The sequence below is a fragment of the Lutra lutra genome, chromosome 9 (genome assembly GCF_902655055.1).
Source record: "Lutra lutra chromosome 9, mLutLut1.2, whole genome shotgun sequence".
Lineage (NCBI taxonomy): Eukaryota > Metazoa > Chordata > Mammalia > Carnivora > Mustelidae > Lutra > Lutra lutra.
The window spans coordinates 60,151,216-60,163,980 of NC_062286.1; the positions used below are offsets into that span (position 1 = coordinate 60,151,216).

General features: G+C 57.1%; 2 protein-coding genes across 4 annotated transcripts; both read right to left on the reverse strand.

The window, feature by feature from the left end:
* Nucleotides 1-1,393: 1,393 nt before the first annotated feature.
* OTX1 (orthodenticle homeobox 1) lies at nt 1,394-8,365 on the reverse strand. Of its 3 annotated transcripts, XM_047743945.1 has the most exons (6): nt 8,159-8,365; nt 7,734-7,802; nt 6,770-6,984; nt 5,938-6,143; nt 4,886-5,037; nt 1,394-3,676 (listed from the first exon to the last, which is right to left on the reverse strand). In XM_047743945.1, exons 4-6 carry the CDS (start codon nt 6,032-6,034, stop codon nt 2,858-2,860), a joined length of 1,068 nt encoding a protein of 355 aa, XP_047599901.1. In that variant the 5' UTR covers nt 6,035-6,143; nt 6,770-6,984; nt 7,734-7,802; nt 8,159-8,365; the 3' UTR covers nt 1,394-2,857. The 3 variants fall into 3 exon arrangements, with proteins under 3 accessions (XP_047599901.1, XP_047599899.1, XP_047599898.1); XM_047743943.1 differs by lacking the exon at nt 6,770-6,984; XM_047743942.1 differs by having other exon boundaries at nt 6,787-7,802.
* Nucleotides 8,366-8,434: 69 nt separating this feature from the next.
* On the reverse strand, nt 8,435-12,075 carry LOC125109816 (translation initiation factor IF-2-like). Its single transcript, XM_047746947.1, has 5 exons — nt 11,958-12,075; nt 11,499-11,699; nt 10,967-11,451; nt 9,154-9,257; nt 8,435-9,028 (listed from the first exon to the last, which is right to left on the reverse strand). The coding sequence occupies exons 1-5, from the start codon at nt 12,073-12,075 to the stop codon at nt 8,989-8,991; spliced, it is 948 nt and encodes a 315-aa protein (XP_047602903.1). The 3' UTR covers nt 8,435-8,988.
* Between the last annotated feature and the right edge of the window lie 690 nt (nt 12,076-12,765).

Below are 12,765 nucleotides of genomic sequence, written 5' to 3' on the forward strand. Positions count from 1 at the left end.
TGCAAGCCTCTTGGCTCCGGCCACCCTCCCAGACTCTCCGGCACGTGCGGGCCCCGCACCCGAGGGGCCACGGCGGTCCCCTGGCGGTTCGGCCTTGGCTCCGCCTTTAACTGGAGGCTCTGCCCAAGGCGGAGCCCGCGCGGGGGCGGCTCAGCCCTGCTCAAGGGGTCTTCCTACGGGGGCGGCGCCGGCGGGCCGGGTTCAGCCTGGCTGGGGCTGCGCCCTCCCGCGGGCCTTGGCTGAGTCGGGGATAATGGGTTTGCTGGAGTAGGAAGGCGCAATGCGCCTGAGCCGGGCCTACGGAGTCCAGGGGGCGAGGACGCGGCCGAAAAGGCTTTTCTACCACCGGAGCTCACAGCCCTAAGACCTTGCTCCGCGCGGGACCCCGAGGGAGGGGTCGTTCTCCAAACCCGGCCTCACGCTGGGTTCTCCGGTCTCACACGGGATAAAAAGAATAGGGTGTGTTGGTCACTTCGCAGGAAACTTTTCGTTGTTTCCTTATTTCCTTCCCGCCCGTGGACAAGTTGAGCAGCTTCTCGGCCTTACACCCTGGAGATTTCAGGCCAAACAATCTGGACAGCTCCGGCTCTGGGTTTTCTGGAGGAATCGATCCACCCCTTTCCCACCTCTTTCCTAGTCTCTCAGGGCAAGATGGAACCGTCCTTTGCGACCCCCCGCTTCAAGTGGGGAGTCTTCTTCCCCTGCCAAAGTGAAACGCGTCCTTGTCGACTTTTCTAGATTTTATGTTTGCGTTTTAAAGAAACTTCACAATACGCAAAAGATAACTTGGCTACTTCTCGCAAGGGCCTGAGGGTTTAGAGGGACATCTTAGCACGTGGAAGAAATGACTCGGGTCCCCTAGCCGCCGTGAAGCCACCCGGGACAGCTCAGCAGAAAGGAAGGTTGTCTGCTGCCAAAATTCAGGACACGGATCGGTTTTTTGTCGTTTTGTTTTCTTTTCCTTTTTGGCTCAGCTCTGAAAGCATTACAGAGCTATCCTTTCCCGCCTCCGACCCTCTTCCCCTCCCCCTCTTCTGTCTGGTGCAGGCAATTAGGGTGAAGAAATCAGTGCCAGGTTCCTGCCTCTGAAGAGAAAGGAACTGCTTCGGGAATTGAGTCCTGACACCTGTCTCTGTCCTGGATGGCGAGAGGGGATGCGGGGTCAAAACGCCTGGGGGAAGAGGCCAAGCTGACCGGGAGGGCGGGACACTCCCTAAGAGAACGTTCTCTGGAGACTCCTCTTGCCACGTCCTCCCTCCTTATCGTTTGGCCTCCTGCTTCACACAGGTCATTAACACTCGGGGGTATTAACACGGGACTTTCCCTCCTTTTAGGCTCCCCGAGACCAGGACCTGGGGCTGGAATCAGAAGAGCGACACTGACAAGCCGTTCGTTAATTTGCATTTATTTTCGGGAAATAATGTAGATAAAGGGGGGGGAGGGGACTGCCTTACATTTCAACAAGTAATTTGTGATCTTCACATCGGACAAATCAAATTTACAAATTACTTTCCCACCTACTGGACGAAAAGGCCAAAGCCAAAACTGATACATGGGAGCGAGCTCTCCGCAGATTTCGGAGAATGAAGGTGCACTAAAAACTCACTAGACAAAACAGGGTTGCTTAAAGAGAGAGAAGCTGACACAGGAATTGGAACTAGGGTTTGGGGCCTGGATCGGTTTGTTTGTTTTTCCATAATGCCGTATTTTTGTTTGTTTGTTTGTTTTTTGTTTTCTTTTGTGATTGGTCTCTAAACCGGAACTGCGACTCTCTGCTTCGACCTGGTGAAGGGATCAGTCCTGCGTCCCCGCCCAGCCTAGCCTCCTCCCCTGTACCCTGACTTGGCTGTTTCCTCCACACTCTCGGACCCTCCGGACCCTCCGCGCCCAGCTTCCTGGAACCAAAAAGGTTCATTTTAATAAATACACAGAAGGAGGAGGTGTGAGAGGGCAGGTCAGCTTTGCAACAACTGAAAAAATAAAAGCGCCATCGTTAAGGAAGAGAGGAAGGGGGACAGAGGGAAAATATTTTTTGCTTTTGTTTTATATATATGTGTGTATATATATGTATATATATGCTGTATATATCTTAAAGTTCTATTTCCTGGGCGCTAAGACGAGATATGTTCAGTTCAACCAACAGCAACTAAAAAGTTTAAGTGGTCCCTGGAACGGACCCGACTATGTACAGCATTCCCGCCGAGGCGGAAGCTTGAGCCAGTTCTACGCAGGGCGGGGCTGTGCGCGAGAGGCTAGGGGCGCTCCTCCCTCGGGCCCTGTCCCAGCGCACCCCGCTGGGGAGGAGAAAGCGCCGGGAAGGTCTGGCCTGCAGGCGGGGAGCGGGCCGAGGGCAGCTGAAGTCTGCAAGCGGGAAACAGTGGTTGTTTTGATTTGGGGTGGAGTGTGGGTACACTCCAATGGGCAGACACATGCCAGTTAGTGATTCCAGTGTCCAGAAAGAATAAATAAAAGTGTAGGGCTCAAACAGCGAGTTAGAGCAAAGAGCCTCCGAAGGCTGCAAGTGCGTAACTGCCCAGAAAGAAAGACTGGAGGAGAGTGGCTTAGGAGTTCGTTAGGAGTTGAGGAGGAGAGCACCCAGCTCTCCCCATATAGGACTTGCGGGCCAAGCCGAGGCACCGGTCCCCTCATCCAAGGGGTGGGCGGGTCTGCACATCCCCCAAAAAAGTGGCAGAAGGATGAGGGCGGCAGTGCAGGCAAAGGGCATCTTTTAGGGGCATGAAAATTCAGGTCTGCAGAAGCCGAGGCAAAGGCGGGCGGTGCAGCAGCAGCAACAGGACGGGGACCACGGAGGGCGCAGGTAGTTGCGTTTCTTCTCCTCTTCCTTCCATTCCTGGGCTCACAAGACCTGGAACCGCCACGAGGCTTGGTCCTTATAGTCCAGACAGTCGGGCGAATTGAAGTTGAGTTTCCAAGCAGAGGAAGCAGCGGCGGCGCCAGGCTCCTTGTAATCCAAGCAGTCGGCAGAGTTGAAGGCGAGCCCTGAGCCGCCGTAACCCTGGTGGTGATGGTGATGATGGTGGTGATGGTGGCCTGAGGACTGGCTCAACGGGTGGTGCGCATGCGGGTGGTGGTGATGGTGGCCGGCCATCGAGGAAGGTGCCATAGGGCTGAGCTGGTGCGGGTGATGATGCGAGTGCATGGGCGCTAGATAGGAGCTGCAGTCCACACCGCCAAAGTAGGAAGAGGAGGGCGCGGGGTAGCCCTGCCCGTAACTGCCGCCCTGGCTGTAGGACATGGGATAAGAGGCTGCGGCCGAAGCGGCGCCTGCGGCAACCGAGCGCTGCATGCACGAGGCGTTGCTAGGCGCGGCCAGTGGCTCGGGCACTGATACCGACGCGGGCGCTGAGCCTGGCGAGATGGAGGCCGGACTCCAGATGGATGAGGCAGCCGGCGTACTCAATGACGACGGGACTGCCACCGCCGGGTTCCCGCCCAGGCCTGCAGCCGCTGCCGCCGCTGGGTTGGCAGAGGCGCTGGATCCCGAGCTAGAGGACGAGGCGGAGCTGGACACAGCGGGCGGCGTGAACTGGCCGCTGCTTTCCGAGCCCGAGCTCTCCCGCACCGGAGACGACTTTTTCTTGGCTGGGCGGCTCTTGGTCCCGCTCCCGCTCTGCTGCTGCTGGCGGCATTTGGCACGGCGATTCTTGAACCAGACCTGCAGTGGGCGAACGGGGAAGAGAGTGTCAGGGGGCGAGTTGAGCTTGCTGCTCCCCCGCCTTTTGTACCCACTACCCGTTCTAGGGTCTCTCATCTCTCTCCTACCGAGACCTCCGCCCCGCCCCATCTCCGGCCAGGCCAGCCCACGTCCTTGGTCCCAGCTACCCCACCCTCCCCACCAAAGATCCTCCTCTGGCCAAGTAGGGATGTGCACCTCCCCTCCCCCAGCGCAACTCTGCCTTAGGGCGGAACATTTGCGTCCGTCCAGCCAGAAGTTCAGCCATCTCTAAACTGCTGCCGTTGGCTGCTTCCCAACAACCTCGTGTACGTTTGGAGGCCCTGTCTTCTAGGACTAGAGCTGACGAAACTGTGGAGAGGAACGAAGGAGACCCCAGAGCACAGGACAGTCACCAAGTCTGAGTCGGGCCCTGGAGGCCTAGCGCTGGGCAAGGCCAGGAGGCCGAACAGAGGCAGTACACTCGGGGTACTAGGGAAGGAATCCTGAGCAGAATTTCGTTGGGCTTCTTGGCTCCAAGTGGGAAACCAAATGGGGCAAAGTTCTCACTCCTCCTGGAGGACCCCAGTACATGGCAGAACATTCCTGGTTTTTTTCTCGAGCCTCGGGAGAGGAAGACGAGATAAAAGGCTCTCGAGAAGAGTTCTGAGTTATAATCCAAACAGTATTTTTATCGCAAAAACCAGAAACAGCAAAGCCGGTAGCAGGGTTTTGCGTTCGGCATCCTCTCTGGGCAAAGGAAGAATCTAATCACACCTGCGCCACCCATGGACAGGGCACCGGCCTCTGGCCAAGCTCCACTCTTCATTTCCAGGATTCCCGGGATGCAGGGCAAAAGCAGAGGCAGGATTCAAGACCCCGAAGGAAGCTGACAAATCCTGGGATGGCCGAAGAAGCAGGGGCAAGTGTCGGGCCCTTTAGGCACTTTACTTTCAGGAGCCTTGCTTGTTCTCCCTAAATTCTTAAAAGGACTTTCAAAACCGAAGGCGCCCTGGGACCAAGGGACGAATCCAGTTACAAAGCTAGTTACTTTAACTTTGCCCCTCTCCCAGGCCCAGGCTGAGCGCTAGGGGGAGTCTGAGAGGGGCTGCCCAGTCGGTAGGCCCGCCCCACACCAGACCACCCTTCCCTGGCCCTCTCCAACCATACCCAGGGCCCCTACCCTGAACCTGTAGCCCTGGGCACGCGCACCTGGACTCTGGACTCCGGCAGATTGATCTTGAGCGCCACCTCCTCGCGCATGAAGATGTCAGGGTAGCGAGTCTTGGCGAAGAGCGCCTCGAGCACGTCCAGCTGCGAGCGTGTAAAGGTGGTGCGCTCCCGCCGCTGCTTCCGCGGGGTGGCTGAGGGGACACGCGGGGGCGCCTCGGGTCAGCGGTGGCCACGCGGACCCCCGCTAGAGGACGCAGACAGGCCCCCGGCAGGCCCTGTGCGAGGCCGTTGTGAAAGACAGCCGAGCTCCAAGCGAAAGAAAACTCCCCCGGAAGGCCGAGCCTGAGAGGCCACAGGTGGGAGAAAGTGCATGTGTGCGACTGGGAACCAGTGTCTTCCAGACTCTAGAGTTGCCCCTTTCCCTGCCTCTCGGAGGTTAAGAAAGGAAAGGAAGTTATACAATCTCCCTTCTTTTCTTTCACCACCCCCCACCCCAACTCATCCACCGGCTGGAGCATGGGTAAGGGGTGCACAGAAAAACCACCTGGAAAACACTTTCCGAAGGAATAAATGAAGGTGAAAGAGTAGGAGCTAGGGGGGAAAAAGCCACAATTCGTCTCAAGACTTCCACATTTGCAGTGCAAAAGTTGGTGCAGACCAACAATGGAGAGGACAGTTTAATTAGGGAGGAAGAATCCCTCTTCTTCATCTCTTGGCCCTTCCTGTCAGGGCCTAGAGAGTATCCAGATTCCTCATTCAATATTGGGGGAAAGGAACAGACACACACACTTCAAAAATGCCACCCATGAGAAACGAATCCATGGGTAAATGCACTCTGGGCTGCTGGTGGGACCACAGCAAGAGACAGGTTACCGTGCGGTCAGGCTGGGAAGGCATACCTTGCACAACTTCACTGGCCTGGCCCAAGTCACCCACCAACGGCTGCCCCCTGAGCCTGCAAAGTGCAGTGCATTGTAGGCAGACTAGCCAGCTGGCTCCCTGGGCCTGCTCAGCCACAAAGTGCGTGCCCAAACTTGAGAGTCTGGGGTCCCCCAAAATTGCAGGGCCTGGGGACGGGGACCAGTGCTCACCCGGGTAGCCCACGGAAGGATGTAGGAGGTCCATGGCTGGCCCAGCCAGGCCCAGTCCGTTCATTCCATATGGGGGTTGTTTGAGGTAAGACATCATGCTAACAGCCGGGTGGAGGCGCCCGGACGGATCCAGGGGGCCGGGGCCAGGCGCAGTGCGGGGCTCCCACTGCGCAGTCCTTCAAGCTCTGTTCCTTCCGGGGGCCGGCCTATGGAGACAGGAGACACATGTAAACAGTGATTGGGAGCCATCTCGGCTACCTGGTCTCGTCTGGGATGGGGAGAAATGCAGGCTTATGGAACTTAGCAGGGCGGTCAATTCGGCTCTACAAGGCCTTAGCCCAAAGACCACAGCTTCTTTTGAAAAGTAAGCTTTTCTGGATCGTCATTGCCTCTTTTCAGGCTTGGAATGGGTAAAAGACACTCGTAGGGCGTCGCTAGGAATGAGGAGAGGTTAAAAGCAGGGCCAAGCGGGGAAGGTGGGAGCCTAAAAGGTGGAGTGCACAAGGTCCCAAGTCTAGGCAAAATTCTGGTCTGCTAGGAGCCGGCCTCAACACTGCAAAAGCAAACGTTTACTCCGGCCAGTGAGGCAGCCTGCCCAGGGCATAAGGGGTTGTTTCGTTTTGTTTGAAAGCGGGAGGAAAAGGTAGAGACTCCAGAGAGCTAAGATGAAGCACTGCGGGGGTCTAGCAGCACCTGGGCCTCTCTGGGACGCACTGCCTACTTAGGAGAGCACATTCCTTCCCAAGTCTCCGCCACTGGGTCTGGGCCCCAGAGACCACAGCCACCCCTCCAGTTAACTTTCTCAGTGCCCAGCCGCTGAAAGATTGCTCACCGGGAATCCCACCACACCTGAACCGCAGTTACAGGCCCTGGGCCCGCAGAGGCGGACAGAAGACGCAGAAGGGGCCACGGTAGAGGTGGCGGCTCTAAGACGCCGCGGGAGGTCAGGGGCGCCTCGCCACGGCCGCGCAAGCCCTTCTTCGTGAACGTGAGCGGGTCCTTCTTTCTGCAGGGTCCTGGTTGCGGACAATGTCGTCCCGGCGGAGGCTGAAAGGTGACCCGCCCAGCGCCCCAAAGGGTCTCACGGATTTGGGAGGCCTGAATGCAGCGTTCCCGTGTGCTCCCTTCCTATCCTACTAGATGAACCCGCAGCCCCAAGACCCTATGGAGACTAGACAACTAGGCCTCGGCGGCGTAGCTCACGCTGACCGGGACTGGAAGGTTGAAGCCTCGCTTCCCCGGTTGCCTCCCATCTGAGGCATTATTCTCAGGGATAGAAAGTGGAGCTGGGGAAGTGAGGCCGGGGCCCCAGGGGACCTGTCGCTTCACCCCGCGTCGCGGGAATTCAAAGCAGGCCCGGGGCCCGGGCTAGGGAGTTCAGGGAGAGCAGTTAGAGCTAAAGAAGTCTCCAGCTCCAATCCTCCAGGACCTAGGGTCTGGGCTGGGGCAATACAGCTTGCAGGGAAGGGGACGAAAAGGAAGCAGCCGGGGCTTTAGAGCCGAAAGAGAATAGGACGTCAAGCCGTGGCGCCTCTGCTAGGCTGCAGCGTGAGTTTCCAAAGACTTTCTTCAAACTTAGCACTTGGGCTCGGTTACTTCGGAGGAGGCGGGGGAGGGGGCGCGGGGCCGAAGCAGAGATCTGGGGTCTTCCGCGCACCCAGAGGGAAGCGAGGCCGCCCCCCCAGCCCCGCCCACCTGCTGGGGACCTGGGAAGCCGCGACCCATGTGAGGAAGGAGAGATAAGAACGACCAACGCGCTCCCGGAGTCCAGGGCGGCCCCGCGGCGTTCTCCTTACCTGCCCTCAGCTGCCGGGGCCGCTCACCATCTATCTCGCGCCCTCACACAGACCCGAGGGACAGCCAACCTGCAAAACAGAGCGGCACAGGAATTACTCGCCGGGCCGGACGGTTGGTCTAGGATCCCCGGATTTCTTTCTTTCCCCAACTTCCCTCCCTCCTCTCTTTCTTTCCAGTGGCTTTGTGCATGTCCCTCCAGGTTTCACTTTATTGCACACTTTGTTTGCAAAGCCCTACGCGTTCCCGAGACACTACCTCGCCCGGGACCGCGCCGAGGGGCCGCAAAGGTTGGGTGGGGGTGAAAGGGGCAGAGTTGGGAGGTGGCTCGCGGTTGCAGTTGCATTCCCGATACAACGTGGAGGCGGTGGGGGCTAGGGAAGTCCTGCAGAGGCACTTTGCAAACTAAATAAATCAAGCGATTTACCTTGTCGGAGTGGCTTGTCTTGCCGGGTTGTTTAGGTGATTGGAAATGTAGCCTGATGAAGATTGATCACCTTTCTACTGCCCTCCCCGGGTATGTGAACGCGAGGTGAGTGCGTAACGGGGCTATGCTGCCAATCCCCGGCCCCGCGCGGGCTGAGTGACAGGGAGCCGGGCAATGGCAGCACGAGCCGGGGGTTACCTCCGCGCGCCCCCGCCCTCCTCCGCCCCCTGCACCCCGCCCTCACCGCCCGCCCGCCCCGCCCCGGTCGCGCGCTAACTCCAGGGCTTGGCTGACAAACGCCGCGCACAGCGAGGCGAAGACAGCGAACGCAGCGCCAGAGCCCAGTCCGCAGAGGGGGACGCCAGTCCCGAGGCCGTCCCGGGGTCCCCGCCCTTCCCTCGCCCTTTCGGCGCCCGTGAAGGAGTGGCAGAGAGGAGACGAGGTGCTGGAAAACCGGTTCCCTCGCTCCCCTGTGCGCCACTCGGCTGGGCGGCCCGGCTGTGGGCTCGGGGACTTCGGAGCCGCGGGCTGGAGTGGAGGGGGCCCCCGGCCCCTCTCGCGGCGCCGCGGGCCCCAGCGTCTCCTTTCACCGCGCCACCACCTGCAGACTGACGCCGCGGGCGGCTCGTGCTGGCACAGGCTACTTTGTCGAGCGCAGGAGCCGCTCTGGGTGCGCAGATCCCGCCTCGGCGCCTCGGGACTCCCGCGCCCGGGAACAGCACCCGCCGGGGAGGCACAGCCACATACCTGCTCCTCTGCGTCTCCTGGGGTTCACAGTCCCCACGAAGGGTGTTTGCAAATCTTAAACGCTTCTTCTCAAATGTTGGAGCTCAGCGTCTCCTATCCCTCACACACACCCTTCTTCTGAATCTAAAGATTTTTAATGGGAAACTTTCTCTTTCACGCTCAGTCTGTCTCCTTCCCGGGCTCCTTCTACCAGGGACAATCTGGCGGAAAACGTGGCCACAGACCCCTGCCCTCAAGTTCTTTCTCACACACTGCGGAAGGAGCCTTCTTGGGGCGATTTCCCCGGATTGTTCGTACTGGCGAAGCCCATTTCCCAGCCGAACAAACTTCTCAACCCCGTGTACCTGGTGGACTTTTCAAAGAGCCAAAAATAAAAATTTAAAAAAAAAAATGTTTTCGCCCCAACCCTGAGCAAGGCGATTCTTGTAAGTGGCACCTCCTTCTGAATATTAGGCACCACTTTACTCCCTTTCGAGGAATTCCTACCCCTTTTTCCTAATCCCCCCTCCCCTCCATCCCAACGGGCGGAGTGAAAAGTTTGAACAGGAATAAGTGTGAGGGCGAGTCAAGGAGCCGCCAAGAGCAGCGCGGTGGGGAGCGCCAGCGCTGCCCGGGCCGCGAGGTCGGGCACCTAGAGCGGACTGGGTTCTGGACAAGGAAGAGGAGGAGAAGGAAGGGGGAGCCCGCTGAGTGAAAAGGGGCCGCGGCCGCCGCTCATCAAAGTGCTTCCCCCTCCCCCAAGCGACACTTTCCTTTGGAGTCCGAATAAAATACGGTAACAGAATATGATGGAGGGCACACTGTTTCCTTAACTGCTTCTCAAAGGACCCGGGAGATCTTCTTAGGACCTTTAATAAGGCTTTGGTCGGTTCTTTTGTTGATCTCTCAAAATCAACTCCTTCTAATTGAAGTTGGAGCTGAAAGCGAGCTAATGTTCAAAGAAAGTGGCCGCCAGACCAACGAAATTACATTTTTTTTTTTTTTGGACGATGAGGGAACATCTAATCAAAGGGGCAAAGGAGGAGGGGTGGGAGTGGGGGGAGTATGAAGGAGAAAAGGAGGTTTTACAAGATCCTTCTCTGGTTCACAAAAGTCAGCGACACGGGCGCTTCTCTCCAGAACAAAGACACCGCAGCCCATTCACAAAAGGGAAAGAAGGACAGAGAGAGAGAGAGAGAGAGAGAGAAAACAATAAAAGAACGAGAAAAAAGGAAAAAACATGAGAAAGAAAAAGCTTTAACAGGAAAAGAAACTGCGCAGAGCGCAGCGCTGACCCGGGCGAGGACACAACTTAGGCTCTCGCAGAGGCCCCCGCGGGGAGTAGCCCGCGAGGCCCGCGGCTCAGAGCCCCTGCGACGGTGCAGAGGTTTAAAGAAAGAAATGGAATACACCCCGCCTCCAGTTCTGGGGAAAGGCGCGGGCAGGAGGGTACTAGTTTTTGGGGGAAGACTATGCGGGCGCCCGGGAGTGCTCTGCGGCAGCGTCTGCGTCCCCAGACCGCGCAGCCCAGCCCAGGCCTGCGCGCTCTGTGCCTGGGTGTAGCCCTCTGCTGCCGGGGTGCATGCCCTAATCCCAGCCCCGCAACCTCTCGCAGTCCTGCCTGCTGCGGGCCCTATTTCGCCTGCAGCTGCAGCGCCCGGCGGAGGTCCGGCGCTGCGAGGTGGGGCTGCTGTGCGCGCTGGAATGTGCTCAGACGGTCCCCAGGGCCCGCCACGCGGGAGTCCGGCGCTCTCGCTTCCAGATGCTGCCACGGTCTCGGGGAAGTTGGGAGGTATCAAGTAGCACAGGCCCCCCCCCCCCATGAAAGTATTTATCTAATCCTAAATTGCAGGCGAATTTTCTTAATGCTCAACCCATAAAACCCCAGGATTAAGAAAAGAAAGAGAGGAAGAGGGAGGAGTGTAGAGAGGAAGAGAGACTGAGATGAAAGTTTCTTGTACGCGGCGTGGAGGACTGAGGCGGCCGTCGCTAGGCAAATGTCCAGGTGGGAGACGCTGGGCCAGAAGCCGCGACTGTTCCAACAACTGCCGCAGGGCAGGGAGGGGCAAGTGGGGGCCTCACCGAGGGAGAGCTCGTCCACCCAGCTCCAGGCCCCCGAGCCGGGGAGGAGGGCGTGGGAGCTGGGCCCTGGGACCCGGATCCAGCACCCAGGTGACCTCGAGGCCAGGCCAGACTCTGGGGGACACTTGGGACAGGGGGAGGGGTTTGGCGTCGGGGTCGTGGGATTCTGGCCAGGGGCGGAAGTTCTGCACCGGCCGCGGGCTGTGCCCAAGCTAGCAGGCTGCCAACGCTCCTCCTCCTCAGCGACCCCTGGGCCCACAGTTTCTTTTCCCGCAGCGCGGGCTTTCTGGTTCCGGGCCTCTCTGCACGCTGGGCTTGCGCCTGCGCTCGGCGGGCAGCCTCTGGGCACAACGCGACGAAATCCGGACGCGGCGCCTTCGCCGCGGGCCTGACCCTCCTAGCCCCGGGGGTCGGCCCTCCGCCGCCGCTGCGGGGCGTGCGGGCGCCACAGAGCAGCCCAAATGGAAACCCCGCGAGGCTCGGGACTGGGGCAGGAGGGACAGCAAGTGTGGGGCTAGGGAACGTCTGTCACTTGACAGGTCGGGAGCGGCTGTGGGGAGCCGCCTCTCCGCGAGGCTCCTCGGGAGGGAAGGTTCCCCGAATCCAGCGTAAATGGGATGGTGATGCTGGCCGCCCAAGCCCCAGGCAGCTTGGGTTTCGTCTGCCCGTTTCCCTGGGGTTAGAGTCGGGTTCTGAGAGCTTCCCCCGGAGAGCGGCAGCCGGCTCCGCTCTCCTGCGTGAATGAACAGGACAAATACTCAATTTCATTTAGTTCTGTAACTTTTCAGTAACTTCTTAAAATCCTTTTCATGAAGAAATCTACCGTAGCAAGTTTCATCGTTTTGAAAGACTGTCAGTTGAAGGCAGCTGCATACTTTTCGAACGGAATTTGTGTATTTGTGTGTAAATGTACATATATCTATGTGTGTGTACGTTTATTTTGATCTAGGCTAAAGTATAAACGCTAGTGGACTGTTTTCTGTCTCTAGACTTGTTGAACGAGCTTTCTTTGTTTCGGACACTTCTTGTAGAGGAGTGATGGTAACTACTATCAAATCGTCAGTTTTTTTCTGTAGCCTAGAACTTATTAAAAGTTCTCGTTCCTTCATCTCATACACACACACCTGCACACATTTACCCTCCCCGCCAACAATAATCATCTTCCTTTCACTTCAGTACCTGCAGACTTTCGAGTTATCAGAAGTCATAATTTTTCCTCATAAGTGCAACATTAACAATTGAAAATAATGTGGAAAATTCATCAAGATATTAGCATTTTTCAGTGCTGTGGAATCACAAATTTCCTCAAATCTTTAACCAGAGAGGGCCCTTTACAGAAAATGCTAGTTTACACTGCTTATGAAAATATGACTAACTGCTTTTCAGTTCGCATTCCGGTGTCGGCAGGGCCCTTTCGGAATGGTGTAAACTTACTCAGCTTCAAATACAGCCTAGTATCCTACTCTGCATTCAAGAGAACCATTTTTTTCAACATGAAAAGTCTTATGGATACAGGAACTTCTCAAACCAGTGTCAAGTTTTCATTGTAAGGAAGTAGCAGCAGTGGTTAAGGTAAGAAAGTTTCTGCTTTTATTGAAAATTTATATATGACTCAGTATTGTAATAAATAAACAGATAACCATTTTCACAAAAAAATGACAGTGCTATGCTAGAGAAGAAAATATTAATTGGGGGATTTACTCATAGTGGCAAGACAGACTTTTATCAATACAGAATAAATATTAACAGCATTCTTGAGCCAATGTTGAGACCCAACAAAATGTAGGAACCAAGTTAGA

Coding starts and splice junctions, on each gene's coding strand:
- OTX1 (XM_047743943.1), bottom strand. CDS start 6,034: ATGATGTCTTACCTCAAACAACCCCCATATGGAATGAACGGACTGGGC. Junction 5,038..5,937: donor TCCTTCCGTGGGCTACCCGG/GTGAGCACTGGT, acceptor GTGTCCCCTCAG/CCACCCCGCGGAAGCAGCGG. Junction 3,677..4,885: donor TGCCGGAGTCCAGAGTCCAG/GTGCGCGTGCCC, acceptor CGCCCACTGCAG/GTCTGGTTCAAGAATCGCCG.
- LOC125109816 (XM_047746947.1), bottom strand. CDS start 12,075: ATGAAGGAACGAGAACTTTTAATAAGTTCTAGGCTACAGAAAAAAACT. Junction 11,700..11,957: donor AAAGAAAGCTCGTTCAACAA/GTCTAGAGACAG, acceptor TCATTCACGCAG/GAGAGCGGAGCCGGCTGCCG. Junction 11,452..11,498: donor AGCCGCTCCCGACCTGTCAA/GTGACAGACGTT, acceptor CTCCTGCCCCAG/TCCCGAGCCTCGCGGGGTTT.